We start from the raw sequence: 25,000 nt of genomic DNA, 5'->3' as shown, positions 1-25,000 counted from the left end.
AAACATCTAGCCTGCACCACCCAACTGGTGTCCAAACTTGTTCATAGAAGTATATTTTTATTTTCCTTCCAAATGTTTGCTGTTTCCCCTGCACAATCCTTAATACCCCTTACCTAAACCTTGAACTACAGTACTTATTAGAGACCTGGATGATCTGTAATTCAACTGGACGACCAATGTATTTAAGTCTTTATATCGATATGGCTGTGTTTTGTCAGATCATGGCAATATCAGAGGCGATCACAATGATATGATCGCAATCGAGACAAACCAGACGTCCAGGTGTCTGATTGACTGTTTGTGAGGTGAAGTGTGGGTGAACTTGCACTTCCCGCTGGCCCTTAGCCAAAAAGGAAGACGTATTATTAATTGGACCAGTAAATGTTAATGTTAGAGATGCCTGCTACCCCCTTTAAGTTTAGAGACTTTGAACCTATGGCTGTGTTTTGTCAGATCACAGAGTTGTTGTGTCAGAGTGGATCACAATGATTGTGACAAACCAGATGTGTGATGTGAAGGTTGGGTGAAGTGGCACTTCCCACTGGCCATTAGCCCAAGAGAGGCAGGTATTCTTAGACAGACAAGTAAATGTTAATGTTAGAGAAGTCTGTTACCACCCTTTTACTTCAAAAATATTGAACCTTAGTTTCTTGCATTTTTAATGATTAAACTATACTAAACCGATTGCCTCTTTCCTTGGATTACACTGAGCTGTTTATAGTATTTCACTCTACATGTGTGTATTCCAATGTATTGACCTCCTCTTAAATTGTAAGGCATTGTTGTTAATTTACTTTCTGTGATGAATAACGCACACAAAATATGCAATTAAAAATTATGGAATAAGAACATTACATTAGCAGCTTGCCAATCGTTTCTGCCTAATTTCTTCAAAAATGATCAAGGTGAGCTAAGGTAATCCACAAAGTTTAACTGCTGTCTATCACACTATGTGGTAAAATATTTAATGTATCAAAGGTTCTTGTGTGAAGAAAATGTTCCTCATATTTTTGCAAATTTACAGCATTTATAATTTCACTGTCTGTATATTTTAATTCACCCATAGTGTTCCTGATACACTTCCCCCTTGACTGTTCATTTACTAATAAAATATTTAGAGAGTCACCTTCCACACTTGGGCACTTTTTCTCTTGATCTTGCTTTAGTTTTCCTGCTCCTCTCAGGCGCCCATAAGCCCTACCATTAGTGCTGGAGTTATTGTCTATGTTTTCATTGCTTTACAATGCTATTAGTAATTCATTATTTATCCACTGCAGAGTTCTCTTTCATTTCTTACGGCTTCAAAATTTTGGGATGAGCTTGTGCCACATTGAGTAAAATGCTTTTAAACCTTCTCCAAAATACTCGTCGACTTAAACGTTTACCCAGTTTAAATGTGTAGACTTTTGCGACACTTACTAAAAGTTTGCTTTACTAAAACTAGATTTACCTGTTTCAGTTTTGCAATAGGCGCTCTACCAATCTAAAATGTATTATATTATAGTCACTAGAACCCAATAGTTCCATCTAATTCTGAATTCTATGTTGATTATCACAGAAAATAAATCTGAACGGCATTCTGTTCTCAGGAGTGCTTTGTGTTAAAAAGTATATGTCCCTGAAATCTGCTCTTGTCCTCCGCTACCTGTAAGTTTATTCTTGTTAATTGTTGGGTAATTAATATAATATTCTCCTCTAAACTTAATTTTTAATATTATTAAAAAGATGAATAGTGACACTATTTTCTGCATTGAATTATTGACAGTCCTTTTTAGCCGTTATATTTAGAAGACTGGCACTAAATCCGTGTCAATTTCTCCACACCTGTACCTTAACAATTTCGACAAAACTGGAAAAAGCGGCTAAAGAAACTTAACCGAAAAATGAATATTCAAAATATAAAAAAAACAAAAACATTTCAAGTCTGTCCCTTTAATTTCCTTCCTTCTATAAATAAAAGTCTTCTTCATCTTTATGTTTCACAACAGTCAACAGCAGAGAGGTAAATTGACAGAGGTGCGCTTCTATTGGTAGGTTAATATTCAAATACCACCCACACGCCGTATATTGAGACTTGATAGGTTACGCTAATAGTCGGTCATGTATTTTTGGCGTCTTCCCTCCTTGCCTGCCTGCCTTCGCTTCCTATAAAGTGTTCTCGCCTGATCAAGTGGCCAGCTTGGATATGAAAGATGCTGCTTTTGTGTTCCTTCGCTTTCTTTTGTGCGTCTCTGGGTAAGCAAAGTAGCTCGAATGTTAAATTATTTGACAGATTGGAGAGCACAGGCAGGCGATGAACCGATTCCGTGTAACTGAAGTGGAGGAATCTGACTGTGAGAGCCGCCGTTGATGGGGAGCGGTCTTCTCTCGCGGTGCTCTGTGTTCAACGAAAAGCGATCGCGCGATTGTTTGAGTTCTATTATTATACGGTGTAATAATGTTTGCATAAGGTTATGGAATCGTGAGTTAATACAGATGAAAGGTGCGCATCGTCAAGCGATGTCATGATTTTCAAAGGTTTATAATGTTAGCGAGAAAGCCACAAAATGTGCGCAAGGTGCGAAAGAGATGCTGGAAATTTGGCAAAATCTGACTGGACTCTGCTCACAAGACCCTTTTTGTGCAATTTTAACTACTACGTATAGCTTTCTATTGTATTTTTAATGATGTTTTGCTGTCGTAGTTAATCGATATTCTTCAGATAAATAATGAATGTAAACTTTGATCGAACGGTGTGACAAAATTAAGCCTTAATGCCTTGCTATGTGGTTTCAAGGAGGTCATCAATGTCCTGGTACATTTAGCTTAAGAGATGCTGATGTGGTCAGTGGTGTATCATTGTGACCCCGACGTATAAGTGATTCTGCAGCATGTTAACAGTACATTTGCATTCTAAAATTTCTTTAAGGTGATTATAGTTGGGTGGCTCAGTGGTTAGTGCAGACACCTCAAAGATCCATGAGTCCTGAGCTGAATCTGGTCACAATCACCACCTGATTTCCTCCCACAGTATTTCGGGTTCGAATTCCATCCCCAAGACCTTCAGGCTGGGTTAACAAATGTGTTTGCGAGGTTGCGTTAAAATGTAGGAGAAGGCCGACTTGCAGTAGGCTGTAGTTACTCTGTTGTGTCAGTTAGAACAGAGGAACTTACCCAACAACTGCAGAAACACTGCTTTGATGTTGATATGCCTGAAGTACACATGAGGTAGTACAACTGTACATGTAGGCTTATGTACTGTAGCTGTGATAAAAACGGCACATTTTATTTATATATATATATATATATATATATATATATATATATATATATATATATATACACACACACACGTTATTCTGCAGTGCTAATTGTTATTTCACTATGCAATACTGAAAATGACCAATAGATGGCACTGTAGCTATACACTGTCAACCTAAGATACTTGCAACTACAAACTCCGTGCTTCAACGTAACAGGTTTACATCCATATTAACACGTGACATCCTTTAAATATTTAATGCGATATCCTACTAATTATTACAGGTACGTTCTATATTAAACAGAGTATAACATTCTGTATTTTACTGAGAGGTGTGGAATGTATTTACTGTTATAATAAATACTAAGCCAAGGAAAGGCCACAGGGTTCTGTGGTATCTAGGGTGAACTTCTCCAGGCTGGTGGTAAGGCTGTCCTCCTGGCATTGCAAGCAACCTTTGCTTCCATTTGGGCGGCTGGCATCATCCCAACTGTCTGGAAAATGGGATTTGTCATCCCTATCTGGAAAGGGAAGGGTGATTGCCTGCATTACGACAACTACAGGGGGATAACACTGCTCTCAGTGCCAGGTAAGGTCCTTGCTAGGGTTGTCCTCAATTAGATCCGTGATCGCTTGCTCACCTACCAGCGACCGGAACAGTCTGGTTTTACGCCTAAAAGTCTACCATCGACCGCATCCTGGCACTGAGGGTTCTCAAGGAGCACAAGCGCAAATATCGTCAGAGTTTCTTTGCAGCCTTTGTTGATTTTCGTAAAGTGTTCGACTCAGTTGATCGAGCTACCCTGTGGACATCCTGAGGGTTCGCAGGATCCCCTCGAGGTTGCTGGATATCATGGCTGGCCTTTACACTGGTACTGTGAGTGTTGTGTGCAGAGTGGAGGCAGGAACTCTGCGTTTTTCCCAGTTGATTCTGGGGTTCGTCAGGGGTGTGTTCTGCTCCTACTCTGTTCAATACTTGTATGGACTGGGTGTTGGGCAAGGTCGTGGGGTCTAGCGGCTGTGGGGCATCTGTTGGTGAAGAAAGATTCACGGATCTTGACTTTGCTGATGATGCTGTGATCTTCGTGGAGTTAACGGAGGCTCTGATCGGGACACTTGAGAGACTGAGCAAGGAGTCTGAGTGTCTGGGCTTGCGAGTGTCCTGGATAAAAACCAAGATCCAGGCCTTTAATGACCTCTTGGGCACAGCCATCAGCAGTGTGTCTGTTTGCAGAGAGAGTGTCGACCTTGTTGAGAGGTTTACTTACCTTGGCAGTGACATTCATGTCTCTGGTGACTCTTCCTATGAAGTCAGTAGATGGATTGGGAGAGCATGGGGGGTCATGGGGTTGCTGGAAAGGGGTGTGTGGCGCTCCTGATATCTATGCAAAAGGACGAAGGTCCAAGTCTTTAGAGTCCTGGTGCTTCCTGTCTTGCTATATGGTTGTGAGATATGGATGCTATCCAGTGAACTGAGATGAAGACTGGACTCCTTTGGTACTGTGTCTCTCTGGAAAATCCTTGGGTACCATTGGTTTGATTTTGTGTCGAATGAGAGGTTGCTAATGGAGTCCCGAATGAGGCACATTACATGCATTGTGAGGGAGCATCAGTTACGGCACTATGGACATGTGGCGCATTTCCCAGAGGGTGATCTGGCTCATAAGATCCTCATTGTTGGGGACCCGAGTGGCTGGACCAGGTCAAGGGGTCGCCTACGTAACACCTGGCTGTGGCAGATAGAGGGTCATTTCCGCAGGGTAGGACTGGACCGTGTGTCTGCCTGGGGGGGTTGCCAACTGGGATCCTGAGTTGTTTTGTCATGTGGTGGGTGCCGCAACTCGCTGTACCAGTGCATGCTTCCCAACTTGACTTGACTTGAATGTAAACTGTTAGCATTACTGTTAGTTCAAAACAGTTTTCTGTCTATCATTTAATCCTTTGCTTGTGAACTTGTACAAAAGAACTTACATTTGGTCAACAAACGCACAAATTTAACACTCTTCCATTAATTCTTAATTCAGCTGTTCAAACTCATCCATCTGCTCCAAGTATGACACGCAACACTCTTTCTACAGACTGTGATTCTCGTGGTAACTGTGGATTGAGAAGCATTACTACCATTCCTTCTGCCAAATTAGCTGCCTCTGTCTGCCACTTCTGACGTGTCAGATTTTAATACTTCAGAAAGTATGGCCAGTATCGATCCGCCAGCACTTGGCTGTGTCTCCATGTCCTTCTACTCAAGAGATCTGATGCAGGATAAATGACCTGAGGAAGGGATGAATCAGGCTGCCCCATAAGCAGATAGTTCGGGATCACTGGATCAAGATTGGCTACATTTAAAGAAACATACCCTAAAGGTTTTGCATTTAAGATTCCGTCTACTTCCACTAAAACTGTCCTCAACACCTCCTCAGTAAACGTCTGGGATCCCAGGGTTATGCTGAGTGCAGTCTTTATTGAAGGAATCTCCCAGTCCCAAGCACCACCAAAATGGTGGTGTGGATTGAACTGGAACCTAATTTGTTGTTTTGCCAGAAGCAGCTTAAGGTCACTCGTTAGATTTGCAAAGGCCTCACGCAACTCTCGATCACCTCCATGAAAATTTGTGCCTTGAATCCCAAGCAGTTCATACGATTTTCCCCAGAGTGGGATAAAGTATTGAAGGGCCATTAGGAATGAGTCTGCATCCATGTTGTTGAATATGTCCAAATTGACACACCAGGTTGTTAGACACTTGAATACCACTCCCCATCTCTTTTCACTACGGCATATATACAATATACAGCATTTATTCACAATAAAGGGCCCAAAGCAATCCACTCCAGTGCTATAAAATGCTGGCTTATATAAATGGATACAGGTTGGAGGCAGATCAGCCATCTTAGGCACTTGAAATTTAGCTCACCATGTTTGACATTCTCTGCAAAAATGCTGATGTTTCCTAATTGCCTCTCTTCATCTCAGTATTTACACCTATTTTCGGCAAGTAAATGAGTAAATGTTCTGGTCCAGGTTGACTAAGCTTCTCAGCAGTTGTGTCACAGGGTGAGTAAAATCCATTACAATAGTATGCATCATGTTCCAACTGCTTAGCTCGCCACAGCCTACCACCAGCTCTCATATTACCACCGGAATGGATGGTCAAATTCTGGAGCGAGGGCTATCAGTCTGCTACTAGAAAATCAACTTTACCTTCTTGTCACTTTATGAAGAGCTCAGATAGAAAGCTTCCCAAAAGAATTCAATGAAGCAGCAGTTCAGCTTCTAGGTAATCAGAGGCAGCAGGTTGCTGCTCTTGCCCACCTCCTTCAACTAACCTCACAGTGGCTTCAACCAGCTCCCCAAAGGTGCAAAACTGACTAGTAGCTGGATTAGTTGGCACCAAAAGTAGAAGGACTGTACAGGGTCTAGGAGGCTTCAATTCTACTATATCTTCAGCAATGACTCTATCCGGGTCTTCCCTCTAGTAATATCATCTGTGGGGTTATTAACTGCGTCTACATATTGCCAGGTATGATGTTCTGTTAGCTGTTGAATGTTCATCTATTCTGATGCCCACAATACTTTAAATTGGCTTGAACTAGAATGAACCCGGTTAAAGACAGTTGTTGAGTCTGTCCACAAAGTGACGCTGCTAATTATTAATAATAAATAATAAGTTATTTTTATGTAGCACCTTTTCATACACTCAAGGACACTTTACAATTCAATAAACACATTAACAAGACAGTAGAAATGATATACAAGAAAATGAATAATTCTCATTGAAAAGATGTGTTTTTAATAAGAGTTTGAAATGAATATTAGATTTTTCCTCATCAAGGCTGAGAGGAAGAGTATTCCGAATTTTAGGGGCTATCACACTGAAAGCTGTGCCACCCATAGTTACTAACGTGTATTTAGGTGCAGTGAGTAAGTTAGCGTCCGATGATCTTAATGCACAGACAGGAGTGTAAGGAAGCAGCAGCTCAGACAGATAATGAGGGGCTAAACCATAAAGGGCTTTAAAGGTGAAAAGAATAATTTTTATATTTGATTCTTGAAGAAACTGGTAAACAATGCAAATCATAGAGGACAGGCGTGATGTGAGCAGATTTTGTAGTGTGTGTAAGTAAACGAGCAGCAGAATTCTGAACATACTGTAATCTATTGGTATATTTAGTTGGGAGGCCATAAAACAATGCATTGCAATAGTCCAGGTGGGTAGTGATGAAAGTGTGAATGAGTGTTTCAGTATCCTTCACACTGAGGAAAGAATGCAGAAAGATGAAAAAAAGCTGTCTGTACTATTGAGCTAATGTGTGGTTGAAAAGTAAGAAGCTGATCAAAGATGACACCCAAATTAGACTGATATTGAGGGTTCAACCAGGATCCCATTGACGTCAATTGTTAGCCCACGAAGGGTAGACAGGACAGATTTGGTACCAACTAATAAGATTTCTGTTTTATCAGGATTACGTTGTAAAAAAAATTGGCATAGATATTTCTGTTTTGAGTAATTTGGAAACTTGAACTCCCATCACAGCAGAGTAAAGTTCTAACCTTGGGATTAAAAGCTGATGCGTTTTGACTACTCTGGATTTGGCCATTACAAAGGAAATTTGCCAGTTACCTTTACCATCTTCCATTCTGAAATAGAGCACTGAGCCATAGGCCCGATCTGAAGCATCACAGAATTTTTGTGTTTCTGGGACATCCGTAGCAGTTGTTGGGTAACATTGGTGGAACGTAACTTTTGACAGGTGAATAAATTCTGCCTCCTACAAGCACTAGGCCTAAAGTATAGTATGTCTTCAGGGAAGAGGGGGTTACCACAATGTCACTCCTTTTGCCAAAGCTGCTGAACTAACACTTTTGCTCGAATAGTGAATGGAATAAGAAAACCAAGTGTGTCATACTAATTTGCTAGAATATTGTTAAATATTCCGTAGTATGGGCCTAACTTACTTAATTGCTTGATACCAGTAGCCTAGAGTGACAGAAGAGCAATATCAGCATAATGTATGCTCTAGAGAATGTATTCAATCCTGAGCCAGCCATAGTTCACTCATTTCTTTTGGTAGGTGGCCTATCACAGTAGGAGTGTTACTAGCCCACTGGCGTAACTAGAAACTTCCTGAGGTAAGAAGGTTTATTAATCTATCCACCATGTCCATAGCCTCTGCAAATGTCAACATAAAAATGCCTCTCAACTGCTAATCGTATGTCATCATCAGGTTCAATATGATTATGAACATGAGCCTGCAGGGCAAATGTAGCACAGCATGGGATACAGGTTGTGCCACTCATAGATGTCTGGATCTGTCTGTTGTCTAATATCTCGCCAAATGAATTGAAGGAGGGCCTTATCTTTGGTATATCTTCTTATCTATCTTCCTGGTGGAACATAGCCATAATGTCTCCACTTACAGCAATGGTATGTTTTCTAAACTGGATTAGCACTCCTAGTAGTGACGGATCGGAAGTGGATCCAGGCAACAGGTACTCATTGAAAACTAGCCTATTTTTACCATTATGATGAACCATTTGATGAAGGATGTACCGTGATTCTTGTCTAGCCACTGCTTCCATCTGTATTTTAGAGATATAGCCTGCTTACTCGAGTTTCTGTGTGTCTATAGTGTAGATGGCTGGAAGTTGTCGATTCTTGGTTGGTCTTTTCTCTGTATTTCTGAAACTTGGCATCACTGCTTTTAAGGAAGAGTTCAGGCAGGGCATATCAATTCTCCATAGCAAGGGGGTGACACATTGATGAATTTCATCCATTTCTATCTGGTTAGTTTGGGTTTGGAGAAGTATAGCTTCTTTATCCTGCTTGGATTGAGTGACCAATTCAACATTCGCATAGAGGAAATGCAGGTTTTTTTGAGATTAAACGGAGCTGCTTGATGTGAACACCGACACCTAGAGCATCGTTTCTTGCTTTTGATCCAGTTTATAATCTGCTCTTTTGTGAACTGCTGGAATGTAGGACACTGACTAAGGAAGTGCTCTGTATTTTCACAATACGGACAGTAAGGTTTAGGCTTTTCTTCGCTTCTTCTCCAAAGGCTCAACCATTGAATTGGAAGTCACAGTTGCAGAGCTTTGGTTTGCTCCAAGTAAGACCATAGTTGGTTTTGCAATGGCACTGGACAAGTTACATCAGCAAGGGACGAGTCGCCAAAAGAATGAGCTGGCATTACATCATCAATAGCAGGAGCGTCTATAATCTAATGCGGCAAAAGGCAAGCAGTCCTTTTTAGGATAGTAAGCTACCTCAAACCGCCATGAGCAGAGAATCTATGTGTTCGTTCTGGCACTGTGCACCAACATTATATTGTTGTTGGAAGTAGGATATGAAGAGAACCTACAGTCTGATTTAGCAGAGTGCCGAGTGCTTTGGAGACCTAAAACAAACCTGTTTGGCAGTTCAGAAGAGGTGCTGGAGTGCCATTTTCAGCAGCAGCAGTACAAGAATGCAGACAGCTAAGAGACTGACACCTCTCCACCACTGCTTCTCCATCTGCTAAGGTTCATTAGCCCGGGTGTGCAGACACAGACGGAGCTTCAGGCTCGTGGAGCTGGGGAAAAGTGTGGCAGGTCAAGTTGCCACTGACCCCAAGCAAGCTGTGAAAAGCAGAGGCATCATGAAGCAGTGGTGGAGGGAGACTGTCAAAGCTGAGATCCAGACCTTGAATGTGGTTTGCAGTGCCAGTTCAGTAAAATGGCAAAGAGACTGGTACATCTACAACTGCATCTCCACACAAGGAGGTTCACCTGCTTGCCTACAGCTGTCTAGCATTAAACACTTACAGTATATTGCACCGCATGACAGCACAGTACTTAGTATCCCAGTTGTGCCACCTGCCCGTGCAGCATGCAACATCCCTGTTGCTCCATCTGACAACACAGTGCTCCCAAACCCTGCTGATGTGCCTTTGTCTCTGGTTGCATAACCAAAGTGGGAGAGAAGACAACCCCACTGTTTCAACAAGTTTGTGCACCGATCCAAAAAAATTGGAAGTGGCCACTGTGGACAGCGTCTTTGAAGGGAGGTCTATGCAACGATGCTGGACAATTTACATCAGCTAAGGATAAGTCACCAAAAGAAAGCACTGGCATTAGATTATCTATAGAAGGAGTGCCTATAAAAATGGCAACTGCATTGTCGCAGGTGTTTGTTCCAACTAAAGCAAGAAGTCCTTTTAAGGATAGCGAGCCACCTCAAAAAGCCATGTAAAGAGCAGAAAATCCATCCACTGAGGCGGTCATTGCTGACGCTAAAGTATTCACTGTTATAATAAACACTAAGCAATGTAAACTATTAACATGACTATTATTTCAGAACAGTTTTCTCTCAAATGTATAATTCTTTACTTGTGAACTTGTTCAGAAGAACTCACATTTGGTCAACAAACACACAAACTTAAAACTTTCTTTAGCATCTCCAGTATTTCCGTCTTTTCATGCTGCATGCCTCACAAACTGACGTGTGCACTGCACACACTGCCAGCTTTCACGTGACTGGGCTTCAGCACCTTTTTACAAAATGACTGCATTACAATGGGATGCCAGTCCCCAACTCACACAGTTTTTCCACAGGGTTTCAAGTAATGGGGGCATAGAAACACGAGCAAGGAGTATGTTGGGGTAAGCTGAATCGTGTTTTCTATTAATTTACTGTATTTGAGTGCAGATGTGCTGCATGTTGCTTGAACATGCAAGTAAGAATAACAGTACTCTGTGCACGCGACGATACTACTACTACTACTACATTCCAAAGTCATGCATGTTCGGTTAACTAGCCACCTTAAATTACTCTGTAGAAGTGTTTATGGGTCTCCTGCAATGTACTCGCATCCCGTTCAGGGCAGCTTCCTGTATTGTACCTGATGCTGCCAGAATTAGATCTCTGCAAGGCAAAAATAGCATTAAACCCATTTTGTAAATTAATATACGATTATTGCCTTTATGCATCCCTATACATTATCTACAGAAATTAGCCTTTCAGTTCCTTTATGCCACATTTTGTACTAGCCAGGGTTAGAAGTTGTTGGTGCCGGCTATGCCAGCACTGAACATGATACCAGTCCATCACAGAGCACTTTCAAAGAAACACCTACATTCACTCACACCAGCTAGCCTAACAGCAGGCATTCAGACCATTCAAAGAAAAACAGAAAAACCTGAGGACAGCGTGCAAAGTTCACACAGAAAGAAGGCCCCACATTCCGTTCATCCATTTTTCCGACACCCTGTTTTCCATTTCAGAATCATGGAGAGTTGGACTCAATGCTAGCAACATCAGGTACAAGGCAGGAGCCAGACCTAGATAGATAAATAGATACTTTATTAATCCCAAGGGGAAATTCACATAATCCAGCAGCAGTATACTGGTACAAAAAAAAAAACAATATTAAATTAAATAGTAATAAAAATGAAAAATTTAAAAAAAATAAAAATAAAAAAGCAGACAATAACTTTGAGTAATGTTCGCATTTACTCCCCCGGGTGGAATTGAAGAGTCGCATAGTGTGGGGGAGGAACGATCTCTTTAGTCTGTCAGTGGAACAGGACAGTGACAAAAGTCTGTCACTAAAGCTACTCCTCTGCCTGGAGATGACACTGTTCAGTGGATGCAGTGGATTATTCATGGCTGACAGGAGTTTGCTTAGTGCCCGTCACTCTCCCACAGATGTTAAACTGTCCAACTTTACTCCTACAATAGAGCCTGCCTTCCTAACAAGTTTGTCCAGGTGTGAGGTGTCTTTCATCTTTATGCTGCCTCCCCAGCACACCACCGCATAGAAGAGGGCACTCGCCACAACTGTCTGGTAGAACATCTGCACCATCTTATTGCAGATGTTGAAGGATGCCAACCTTCTCAGAATGGATGAGACAGCAGTTCAATACAAGCAGGTCCACTCAGGCAGCCTTCAACGTACTCCAAAGGGGGCAAGCACAACACTCTCAACTCCCCTGAGTCTGTGTAGAACACATTCAGTCTTTCCATCTTCAGTAAGTCACAGTACTTTTCAATAAAACTTCTGGGGCGAGGCTTTTCCCTTTTTTTTTAAATATTATAAAGAGCTGGTTATTTAGTGTTAGGCCTCCCAAAGTTCATGATGAAGCTCCTAGTTTTGGTCAATTAATTTTGTTGTTGAGTTGTTCATTTGTGTTTTATTGAAAATATTTTCTTTTGTAAACATGCATATTTCCATTTATTAGTTATTATTACAATCCCGAACCTTATATTTTAAAGAAATTTAGGAAAAAAATTAAAATAGACATATTTTGTCTAGTAATCTGAATTTTTTTCATGGTATATTTTTACATTTTTCACTGGCATTACTCAAATGCCAATAACTATAAACTAGCTGATTCTCAATGAGACTGTTATTCGCATCTCTTTGTGACTAATTTGATTTGGCTTCACAAATAAGGTAAATGTTTTAAAGTATTGGCCATGCCTTGTTAATCTGAGTACACACCAAACAGCTATGGGTTCAAGGCGGGAATTGCCTATAAATCAGGCCTGAGTGTTTTGAGAGGCACACACAAACACATCCACGTTGACAGTACAGTAATCCCTCCTCGATCGTGGGGGTTGTGTTCCAGAACCCCCCGCGATAGATGAAAATCCGCGAAGTAGAAAACATATGTTTGTATGGTTATTTTTATATATTTTAAGCCCTTATAAACTGTCCCACACTGTTAACATTATTAGAGCCCTCGAGACATGAAATAACACCCTTTAGTCAAAAGTTTAAACTGTGCTCCATGACAAGACAGAGATGACAGTTCTTTCTCACAATTAAAAGAATGCAAACATATCTTCCTCTTCAAAGAATGCGTGTCAGGAGCAAAGAATGTCAGAGAGAGAGAGAGAGAGCGCAAGAGAAAAGCAAACAATCAAAAAATCAATACATGCTTTTGGGCTTTTAAGAATGCCGAAGCACCGCGATAAAGCGCCATTTTTTAGAGAAGCGTCCATATCTTCTAAGCAAACAGCTTCTGTGCAAGCAGCCCCTCTGTTCACACCCCCTCCGTCAGGCACAGAGAATGTCAGAGAGGGTGAGAGAGACAGAGAAAAGCAAACAATCAAGCACCGCGCGGGATGCATATCTTATATCATTGAGGAGTTTTAGTTAATATGTAATACATGCTCTGATTGGGTAGCTTCTAAGCCATCCGCCAATAGCGTCCCTTGTATGAAATCAACTGGGTAAACAAACTGAGGAAGCATGTACCATAAATTAAAAGACCCATTGTCCGCAGAAATCCGCAAACCAGCGAAAAATCTGTGATATATATTTAGATGTGCTTACATTTAAAATCCGCAATAGAGTGAAGCTGTGAAAGTCGAAGCGCGATGTAGCAAGGGATTACTGTATACTCAGTATGGGCTACATAGACCCTCCTGTAAAATGCTTACACAGAGGAAAGAAAGCATGAGATGATACAGTATGTTGCCTCCACACAAGGCATTCCAGTCTGCACTCAAGCCTAGAAGGAAGTCCTCTGAAGATGCAGCTCTAAGCTTGTGCATTCACAAATTTTTACTGAGTCCACTTTATTTTAAGGTGAAAATGAGCTTAGATCTATTACAGCAGCATCAGGCTCAAGACAGGAAAAAAAAACTGACAGGGATCTCCCATGCAGCCACTTTTATAGGCTAGTTTTCAATGTTTAGGTTACATCAACAACAACATTTATTTATATAGCATGTTTTCATACAAATGATGAAGCTCAAAGTTCTTTACAAGATAAAGAAAGAAAAATATAAAAATAAGATTAGGCAATACTAATTAATAAAGAATAAAGTAAGGTCCAATGGCCAGGAGGACAGTAAGAACAAACAAACCAAAAAAAAAAAACTCCAGAGGGCTGGAGAAAAAAAAAAAAACAAAAATCTGCAGGGGTTCCACAGCCAGGAAACTGCCCAGCCCCTACTGGGCATTCTACCTCACATAAATGATCTAAATCAGTACTCATGGTTTTCAGGCTTCACGTTGAAGAATTAGATGACAGTCATGTGGACATCTGGCCTTCAGTCCAACAATGTAGGGACTGCACGGTGCCTTGATCAGGTGGTGGTGGTGCAGATCGACCCCATAGAAAACCGGAAAAAGAACAGAAGAGAAAGTAGGGGTTATTAGAGATTGCGGAGCCATAATAAAAATGATCATTCAATGCATATACAGAATATCAGGGTTACACTAAAATAAAAATAAAAAAGCCATATTAAAATGATGGGTTTTTAGCAGTTTTTTTTTTAAATGCTCCACCGTATTAGCCTGGTGAATTTCTATCAGTAAACTATTCCAGATTTGAGGTGCATAAAGGCAGAAGGCCGCCTCACCACTTTTTCCACGTCTTACTCTTGGAATTATAACCAGACACTGATTGAAAGATCTAAAGTTATGACTTGGAGTGGAAGGTGCAGGCATTCTAAAATATAGGATGGAGTGAGATTATTTAAGGCTTTGCAAACCATAAGCAGGTTAGCTGTCCCACTCTATGATAATCGTGGACTATTAGTCAAGCACTTAAATCTAAATGCAGAAGCATCACCTAACTGAAATGAATTCAACAAAGTGTAACTGCTGCCCACAATACCCATGACATCATTGCCAACACACACAAGGGGGTCATGCTTGAACCATCCATTCCAAGGCACATGTCCAGTATCATCAGCGTGTAGAACCGCAATGCCAGGACATCAGTACACTTTTAGGATATAATGTCAGAACAGGTATAAGACATCAGTTTTAGGGCTGAAATTAAGTTTAGGGGTTAGGGTTTATTGTGAACAGCGCCATGAGCTCAGTGCAGTTTTAGGACATAACGTCATTACAGTTTTAGGGTGACTAAAAGAGTGGTAAGTTTGCTGAGTGATGCCAAGAGGAAGCAATGAAAACAGGTGGCTCAATCCGAATAGAAGGACACAGCGAGGGAAAGGATTGAGGTGCGTATTATTAATATGCCAAACCAAATGGACAACTCGTGTATCAAATAAACATGAGGTCTACGTTAAATTACTCAGATTTCACCTTATCTTGGATGAATTGTATAACATTAATATTATACAAACATAAAAAAGTGAATAATCCTAATAAAGGGAATTAAATTGTGATAAAAACAGCATTCACAGAGGTAAGTTCTGGTCCTGGTGTTGGAAAGATTTACATTTTAAAAATAATAATTATTGTTCAAATTAAATCTCAATTATTGTTTACTTACTTAGTCAAATCCCATCACATTATTAAGCCCCAAACTACTAAGTGGTAATAATCATCATTACCAGTAGACACAGCTGTTATGATAAGCATAGCTAAATATCTGATATCTCTGCTTTACTCACGCAGCTGCGGCCGGCAGAATCCCAGTCCAGCCCGAGTGCTCTCTTGGCCCAAAGTTCTGGTGTGAGGATTTCGGGAAAGCAGTGCAGTGTGGCGCAGTCCAGCACTGTATGTCCACCGTCTGGAGTGACCACAAGGAGGTGAGTGCAGGATGTTGTGATTTGTGCCCCCATGTTGATGGAGCTGCTGCATTTAGCAGTAGTGCTACAGAGTGCAGTGAAATCCTCACCTAAAATCTGTTTTACACATTAGTATTATTATTATTATTAATTTGGGTTCTGGTAATTGGATATAATATGTAAGTTCTGAATATTCATTACATTAACTAGTTGACAGCATACTGACACACACGTCTTATAGATTCACCATTTGCAGTGAATATGTATTTAAGTCAACCAGAATTACTCGGCTCCGCGAAGCACAACAATGCCTCAAAAAAGACATAAGTCTCTTGGAAAAGGAGGAACTGTCCACTACTTCGTTAAGACCCAGAGCATACCATGGCATCATCAGAGAAAGGCAGTGACTGGCGTTAGATGGAGTGCCAGACCATCACAGGGTGCACTCTCATACTCCCTTATATTGGGCACATTCAGCTAATGTGTTCATAGTAGTAATTCGGTGGAAGACTCAAGTACCCCTGCAAAATCCACTGTGAAAGAGTGTGGTAGAAATCAAACATTAATTCTTTGAATCAGAAACCATGCAAGAGAAGACTTGACAATTGCTTTCATATGCTGAAGAGGGAGCATCCTTTTCACAGCAGTAAGTTACAAAATAATCAAAATAGTCAAAATAATAAGGGCAGAGGTCCATTTTATAAACAACTGAATCTGCATAACAGTGCTGATCAATGCATACACATCACCAGATACTTACTTTGATTGGTTTGTTGGATTACATCCAAATGACTTAATAAAATAAAACTCTTGTTCCTCTCATATCTATAATGTTCATCTATTACCCTTAAAATCTCTGTGTGTATATGACAACTGTCCAGTCTTGTTGTTTACAGGACAACTGCTGCTCTCTTGATCATCTCTTAGTACATTTGGCGTATTTCATCAACCTTCCCCTTTTCCCGATATGTTTGAACCGTTTTCTAACATTTATTAACCCTTTTATATTTCTAACATAGATTCTATATTTTATTGTGGAAAAATAGCCAAAATATTTAACCACTGTTAATTCCAAATTATTTTCTCATAATAGCATCCCCTCCAGGTCATACCACATAGACATGGATTAAAAAAAACAAGTCAACTCCTTACAGACCGTGAGCAGGCCAAAAGTTGGACTTGGTCTCCTGAAATGGTGAGATGACAGTGCTAACTGCTGCACCACCACTGTACCCATGATTGGATATAAAGATAAAGACCACCATTGAGGTTAAAAGTAAATATAAAATGAGAAGTTGCAGACACTTTGTTTCTCATTTGATTTTCCGAGAACCAGCGTTTTAGAATTTTGGTGATTATCTAATAGTACGAATTGGGCACTCAAGCTGGGAGTGGAAGTATGTTCTCACTGTAATGAAGCTGCTATTTTATTATTAGAATATGTGGTTTGGTTTCTATTCTGCCTTCCTTTTTTCAGAATTGATAATTGATGTCTACTTAAAGGTTGAGTTTAAATTTAGTGAATTTAGCATTAATGTAATTTGAGTAAAATGGCTGGCCTTGCTGTTTCACGGCTTGAAGAGACAGAGTTTAAATCTCAGCTCAGCCTCTGTCTGTGTGCCATTTACAATTAACTCCGAGGGTTTTGCAAATATGCTGGTTACCACACCACATCCGAAGGACGTGCTTGTCAGGTGAATTAGTCCTCCATTTGGAACTGAATTAAGTGGGTTAAAGAATGGATGGATAGGACAAATTCAAGGGGATTTTCATAAGATGCCCTGAAATTACATATCAAGAGAACTGAAATTTAATTTTAAAATACATCCATCCACTCATCAATTTATTAAACTGTGTTTTTTTTTATTTCAGGGATGCTGGGTAGAGTGTGAAGCATGTCTACGCATGCTTACTCTCAGATCATCTGAACCCATCGAGTTCAGGCCAAGAATCTGCCCTAGATGGGACACCAGTACAACACAGGGCACATTGGCTCAAATACGTTTATAAACAGTTAATGATAGCAATCTACTCTCAATCTAACTTCAGAACATTTCATGATGTTTTCTGATTTATGTGCGACACAAGAGCATGAAGCCTTCAGCCATGTGTAGTTTTGCAATTACATTAATACCTCAGTTAATAAAAAGTTCCCCAACTATTACCTCATTTTAAGAAACTTCATTATTGGAGGTAGATATACTATAGGGGGACTATCAATACATATTGCAGCGGTGGGGGTAGGTTTAGGGGCATTTTTCTACAATCTAAGCTGCCATTTCCTTCCTTGACTGCCTTTCAACGCCATTGCTGCATCCCAGATCTTCTACAGCTCCTTCCAATTCCCCATGCTCATTCATATGCCTCATCCAACCCCTGCACATTCACACTGCCAGCTGTAACTCGCATTACACTTCAAGCCAGATATACCACCTGCACTCACGTTTGAACTCCATGGATTGATTCAAGTAGGATCCTTAAGGAAGGAGGAGAGATTGCCATGCACCAAGGTCAAGACACAAGATCCAGCTCCTGCTTGCCCCTCATCTTCAGTACTCTACATAAGCTCCAACTCCAGTAAATCTGCTATGTGATTCTTCTTTTTGCATTTTATTTTCTAAAAATATTGCTTTATTTTATGTGACACACTGGGAAAATATATTTACTTTTTTAAAAATATTAAAATCATTTTGGTATGCATGAAATACCTAAGCCCTTACATATAACTTTTCGTTCTACTGTACACACGATCCATGTCAGGATTTTGCAGAGTTTCCACCACAGCAGTCTAACAGACAGGTAGTTCAAGCTTTGTGTACCTCACAGAACATTTTATGCCAGCTTCGTTAAAAAAGGAGCTTTGTTCTCAAAGGATTAATTAACTAAGGTATTACTGTATAGGGGCGGCACGGTGGCGCAGTGGTAGCGCTGCTGCCTCACAGTTAGGAGATCCGGTTCGCTTCCCGGGTCCTCCCTGCGTGGAGTTTGCATGTTCTCCCCGTGTCTGCGTGGGTTTCCTCCGGGCGCTCCAGTTTTCTCCCACAATCCAAAGACATGCAGCTTGGTGTGTGGGTGTGTTTGTGTGTGTCCTGCGGTGGGTTGGCACCCTGCCCAGGATTGGTTCCTGCCTTGTGCCCTGTGTTGGCTGGGATTGGCTCCGGCAGACCCCCGTGACCCTGTATTCGGATTCAGCGGGTTAGAAAATGGATGGATTACTGTATAGGTGATCTGGGGGAAAAAAAGCATGGATTTCGACAGAGACTTTTTGAGTTTCTGGCTTACCAAAGGCGAGTCACTGGTAACACTTGTTCCCAAACATTTCTTTTTTGGTTCTGTAGTTTGTGTTCTTCTAATCACAATAGGTTTATTCTCATTGGTCAGGTTTCCCCAATTCCCTAAAACAGCAGGACATTTTAAACAAACACTCTCTGTTTTGTTCCACTTGGGCTCCCCCAACAACTATACATAATGCAACTAATAGCTAACATTCCCAAACTGGTTTAATCCAATTCATCCTCATGAGAGGCCAAAGCCCATCCAGGCAGCAATGGATGCATAGCAGAAACTAATCCTTCATAGGGCCGCAGTGTGTTGGAGTCCCCACTCCCACATGAGTAACCATTACATCTGACCTGCATGTCTTTGGAGACAAGACCAGATATACAGCATATAAAAACAATACTCCTTTAAGGCAAACATTGTAGGTCCCAAAGACAAGTCCTTTCACAGGTTAAGTTGATGATGATGTTCAGTTAACTTTTCTTTTCTCCTTCTTTGCAGAATGAGAATATCTGCACCGAATGCTCTCAGATGTTTCAGCTACTCATGGATGTCCTGGAAAGCAAGGAGGCTGTGGTTAGTATTCATAACCTTTGTGAATTTTCAGGTGTTTTGGTTGATTCACTGCTGCTTTAAAGGATCGTGATGCCCACTTTCTTCCAACAAACCTTACCAATCCTATCCACCTAATTCTTCCAAAACATCATCAAGTCGAGTTTTAAATGTTCCTAAACTGCTACTGTCCACCACACTCCTTGGTAACTTATTCCATGTGCCTATAGGTCTCTGTGTGAAGAAAAGCTTCCTAACGTTTGTGTAAAATCTACCCTTAAGTTTCTGACTTTGTCCCTATAGTCTTTTTAAAGTAACAATCTTGATCCACTATACTAATTCCTTTCATAGTTTTAAACATTTCACATCATGTCAGGTTCAACTCTTTCAATCTTTTCTCCCAATTCCTACCTTGTTGTCCTGGAATCGGCCTAATTGCTGTTCTCTACCCTTGTAAGAACATTAGAAAAATAAAAAAGTACTTCCATCTTAATTTTTTGGCTTAGAAGCATCCAGTCTGAAACAAATAAAATATAACAAATGCATTATTATGATGATGAGATAGTATAAAACACATCCAGGGAACTATACAAATTGAAACCACACTGCCAAACAAGGCACATAAAATACTGTAAAGTGCACTAACATTTTGAACCTTCCCTTCCATCTGGCTTCTCGTTGTGGTTAACAGTCTGGTAATAGGAACCATCTACTTCCCTTATTTCACATAAACATGCATAGTTTACACATTTTTAACTTATTTTGCTACAAACTGAAATTTCCTATATGCTGTTCATTTTTATAAACCAGGGTACTGCCAGCAAAATCAGTTTGTAATAACACAAAAGTTTTCGCTCATCTTGTCTACAGCTACCTCATTTGTTCAGGAACTTTAACTTTTATTCTTGGGAAATATATATTTCATATATAAATTTAAAGAAAAATGTATCTGTATTTATTGAACTTAAACAAACTTATTAAATTAAAATAAAATAAGTTTAAATATTGATTGTTGAAGTAACACTTTGTAGAGTTTGTCGCCTGCCCACCAAATAATAATGTAAAAGTAGGTATGAGCAAAGAGAAACCACAAAGTATCAAATGCAGTATGCTAAAGATCAAAATGTCAAACCAAGATGGTATTGAAACAGACCTTGTTATTTTCTTTCGTTTTCTTCTTTCCTTGCTCTAACACTAAGCTACTACATGTTGTTACTTTGTTGATTCACATTTCAGATGCCAGTCTGAGAGTGCCATTGTCTGTTTAAGTTGGATTGCAGATGTAACACTTTGCACCAACACAGACTCTAAAGGATAGTAACAGGCACATGTCAGAGCAAATAAAAAATAACAGCAGAAATGTATAAAAATTACAATCATATTTGTAATTTCAAAAGTTACAAAAAAAATGAATGAAAACGTTTCCTAATGATACTAGCTGTGCTGCCCATCTAAGATAGATTCAACTCAATGCAGACCTCAGCATTAACACTTGCAGTATGCCATCAATTAGAATGTACTTTTTAATACATGTAGTTTTAAAATGCATGGCATTTGTTATTCCAACAGATCTGTCCAACACATGGCTCATCACAAACATTTGCAGTACTAAAATGTATCAATACAAATGTTTGTGATGTGCCACCTGATGGAATGACAAAAGCAATGCAAATGTCTGTTTAATACCATTTGGTATGTGATTCATAAAAGCAGTGTGGATATATGCGATGTGCCATCTGTTGGAGTGACAACAACAAATGCGATGCATTTTATTATTACAAATGTTTGTGATGTACCATTCATTGGAATGACAGAAACATAGCAATGGGACAAAGATACTTACTCTTTTATTCAACTGGATTATGAAATTAACAAAAGGAATAATTCTAAATAATAATAATAACAAAACATCACATCTCTCCAGCACAATGATTAGTGAATACTGTATAATAACCTTACCTCAAAGCTTGTGTTCCTTATGCATATTTCACATTGTGCTAGTTGTGCAGTTTGTCCGATTTGCTGGCCAGAGTTGCTGATCTTATCAGAGGACATGTTGATTCAAACCACTGAAAATCAATGTGTATGTCAAATTTAGTGACTGCCAACCTTTTAGCACAGTTGTGTTAACCTTTTCTTCTGACAGCCATAGCATGCTGCCTGATGGAGCTGGAGCTGTAGAAAGGGTTAACAGCTATGGTGCATTCAACCACATTCTGTGCCATCTCTTTCCTTTTTCCATTCTGTTGTGCATGAGACATCACACAGACAAGCCTCTGTTCTATTTGTAAGGTCAAAAACACACATGTTCTTTGTTCTTCCTCGCTGCATTATATGAATTGTACTTCTGGAACAGCATTCATTGCTTGTCAGCTATCATGAACACACAGCCCACTCCTACGGCTTAAGACAAAATCTAGCCTCTCTGATTTTGACAGAACAGACTCACTAAGGTTTTATAAATGAAGATGATGACTAATATAGCAGGAAAAGTCATGTAATGTGACAAAGCCTTGAAACAGCTCCATGTTAATTTATTCTTCATCTGGAAGAAGTAGTAAAAAAAAAAAACATTCTGGACAGGGCCAGTGTGTTTACTTTATAGTTTACCAACTTCTGAAAAATTTCTGAAGAGATCCTTTTATGGCTTGTTGGAATTTTTCCCAATTTGAGGTCATCACTTTTCCCTTGAGTTACAGCATTAGGATTCTTCCAGTTGAGCTGAATCAGTAGTAGTACAAGTACAGCGGTGCTGGAAGACCAGCACTCAGTCAATACAGTAGATGTGACATGGCCAGTGAAACTCAGTCATGTAAACTGACAGTGCCCAGCAACGAGATCAGCAAATTTGACATACCCCACGGTCAGAAGTCACACAATGTGTCATCTGCTTTATGTGGTTCAGTTTTGAAGATGGGGCTGTATTGTTATATAGTTCTCCGACTAAGGAAATCACTCACCTGCTTGATGTCATCAACAACATGGTCCTCACAATGCAAGAGGTCACAATTAAAAACTCCAAATATGCAACAAAGTTACTTTAGGAAAGCCTTAATACAAATTAATAACTGCAGGCAGGGGTCCAGGCATGTAGAAGTAAGAAAGAACCAAAAGTAGCAGTCAGGAAACAAACCAGTAAGTCCTAAATTCCTAGTGGAGTACTACCTGGTAAGCCTTTCGCATTCTTTAAGATTCCAAAGATTGGACAAACTAATGGCCATGATTTATGGAAGAAGTGTGAGGACATCATGATGATCTCAAACCCGACTATTAGCAATATGGTGGTGCTCATGCAACCAATTACCAAAATGGCAGCACCTATAGAAAAATAGCAACCAAAATAGTGATGTAACAGGGATGCAAAGAATTATATATATTCTTATATATATATATATATTCCTTCATATATATATGAACCCACATTAACTCTTTAAAGTTTCAACTTGATTGCATCTGTTAGGAGTGGTGGTTGAAAGAAACCCTTCCAGACCATCTTGTACCATCATGTGAGGAATGTCCCCCGGCGACTCTGGCAGAGCAGTCCTCCAGTTGGTTGGACTGAGGTTCTCTCTGTCCAGGTACTGCTTGTTGAGTCATCTCCTTGTCCTCTGGCATTTCTAAACTCTTGATGACTTCAAAAAAATGAGATATGAGCTCAGGACTTCATTATGTATAACCCTGATACAGTATAGCAAATCAGTTTGCACTAGTGGTTTTGTTTTACTTCTTGGGTCCCATCTTTGATCCTTCCTGTCTGTAGTTTGCATGTTCTCCTCATGTGTTTGCGGGTTTCTTCCAGCTACTCTAGTTTCCTCCCACCATCCAACAACATACATGTTAGGTGGATTGTACATGCTAAAGTAGGCCCAGTGTGTGTGTTGCCACCCTGTGATGGACTGGTACCATGTCTAGGGACTGTTCCTGCCTTGCACCCTTTGCTTGCTGGAATGGGATCCAGCTTTCCAAGGACCCAACTCAGAATAAAATGGTTTTAGAAGATGAATGAATAAATGTCCTGCTGTTCCTTGTTTTCTCCGATACATGTATAATTACATCTGAGGTTTATTTGTGAGTTATTTTTTTAAATGGATGGATAACAGTTATTTGTTTATTTACAGTAAATGTCATTTTACTTTATAATCTGTCTGAGGAATGCTTGACAGTGCAACCATCTTTTTCAGGATTTGTTCTAATGCATTTACAAGTGAGGTGCACAAACAACAATGGACAGTATGTCAAACTTCAGGGTTCATTTACAGTACTTACTTCCAGCTCTTTTGCAAGATGTGCTTCTTGCTTTCACCCATTTTCTTCCTAGCGTTACTGCTATACTGTTCGTCCTCTGTGCTTTACTTCTGTAGATGTTTTCTCTCTTTTCTTGAGCACTTTCCTCTCACACCTTCCCATCTTTTCATACCCATTTTGTCTTCCTGCAGTTTTGTTTTTTTGTCTGTTTGTTACTAACGGTATATTTTGGTCTATGCAGGATCACATTGAGGAGACCCTGAAATCTGCTTGTTGGCAATTATCAAGCGCCAGCTTGGCGACCACCTGCTTCAGCTTCATGGAGACCAGCTTGCCTGGATCAATCAGCTTCTTCCAGCAGCATGTGGTAAGGCAGCCATACTTTCTCATTTTCTTTGACAAAAAAGGCCTGCCTTCACATTAGACTCAAGTTACATTTTGTTAAACCCCACTAACTCTGGCTGTCCCAGATCACTAAGTGGCTTTGCTCCAACCATGACTGCCACTTTCCAAAAACACCTGGTATGAATAGGTTTACAGCCTGGGCTGGAGTTCTTCAGTAAAAGAACTCTAGTCAGTACCAACTCAAACTGCAGCTGCAGTGCTAGTGTTATAGTAACACTTTTTATATAAGCACTTTAGTGTATTTTATATTTTTACTCCCAATATTTCATTTCTGTGGTTTATTTTTGATTTAATTTGAAAATGTTTATTTTTGCTCACTGAATTATGATGGGGCATTACTGGATTTGTCTACCCTTGCACCTTAAGTTAAACACACACGCACACAGATCCTGTGACACCTACATTGCCAGTCACTCCTTAGTACTCCACTTAGGGACTGACTGTCTTTAGCATGAAGACTGTATGATGGACCCCAGGTATAATCCAGGCCTAAACTCTGATACACACTTTGGTTATATGCCACTTACCAACCAACAATGTCGTACTTCTATCAAACTGTTCTGCCGTTGGGGTACCACCCTCAGCCTTATAACCCGGCAAGAAATTAACAGCAGCAATACCCCCTACATCAGGTGCTTTGATTCAGTAGTTGGACTGATGCACTAGTTGCACTCTTCAATGTCCTGATGGAATGATTTCTTTCTTTCATGTTGCTCTCCCCTTAGTTCCTCAGACAGACCATTATTTATGCCAAAAATACATGCGAGGTTCCAGACCATGTGATATTACACATACAACTGGTTAGCTAT

General features: G+C 40.2%; 1 protein-coding gene across 1 annotated transcript; it reads left to right on the top strand.

Moving 5' to 3' along the window:
• Positions 1–2,099: 2,099 nt before the first annotated feature.
• Positions 2,100–24,153, top strand: LOC120520134 (pulmonary surfactant-associated protein B-like; the record flags this gene model as incomplete). Its single annotated transcript, XM_039742741.1, has 4 exons — positions 2,100–2,235; positions 15,598–15,731; positions 19,491–19,565; positions 24,028–24,153. Coding segments are annotated over exons 1-4 (378 nt in total), but the record flags the coding sequence as incomplete, so codon positions are not given.
• Positions 24,154–25,000: the final 847 nt, after the last annotated feature.

This window comes from Polypterus senegalus, unplaced genomic scaffold (genome assembly GCF_016835505.1).
Source record: "Polypterus senegalus isolate Bchr_013 unplaced genomic scaffold, ASM1683550v1 scaffold_4090, whole genome shotgun sequence".
In the NCBI taxonomy this organism is placed as follows: Eukaryota; Metazoa; Chordata; class Cladistia; order Polypteriformes; family Polypteridae; genus Polypterus; species Polypterus senegalus.
Note: the sequence above shows the minus strand (reverse complement) of the source record. Positions and strands in the feature narration are given on the sequence as shown.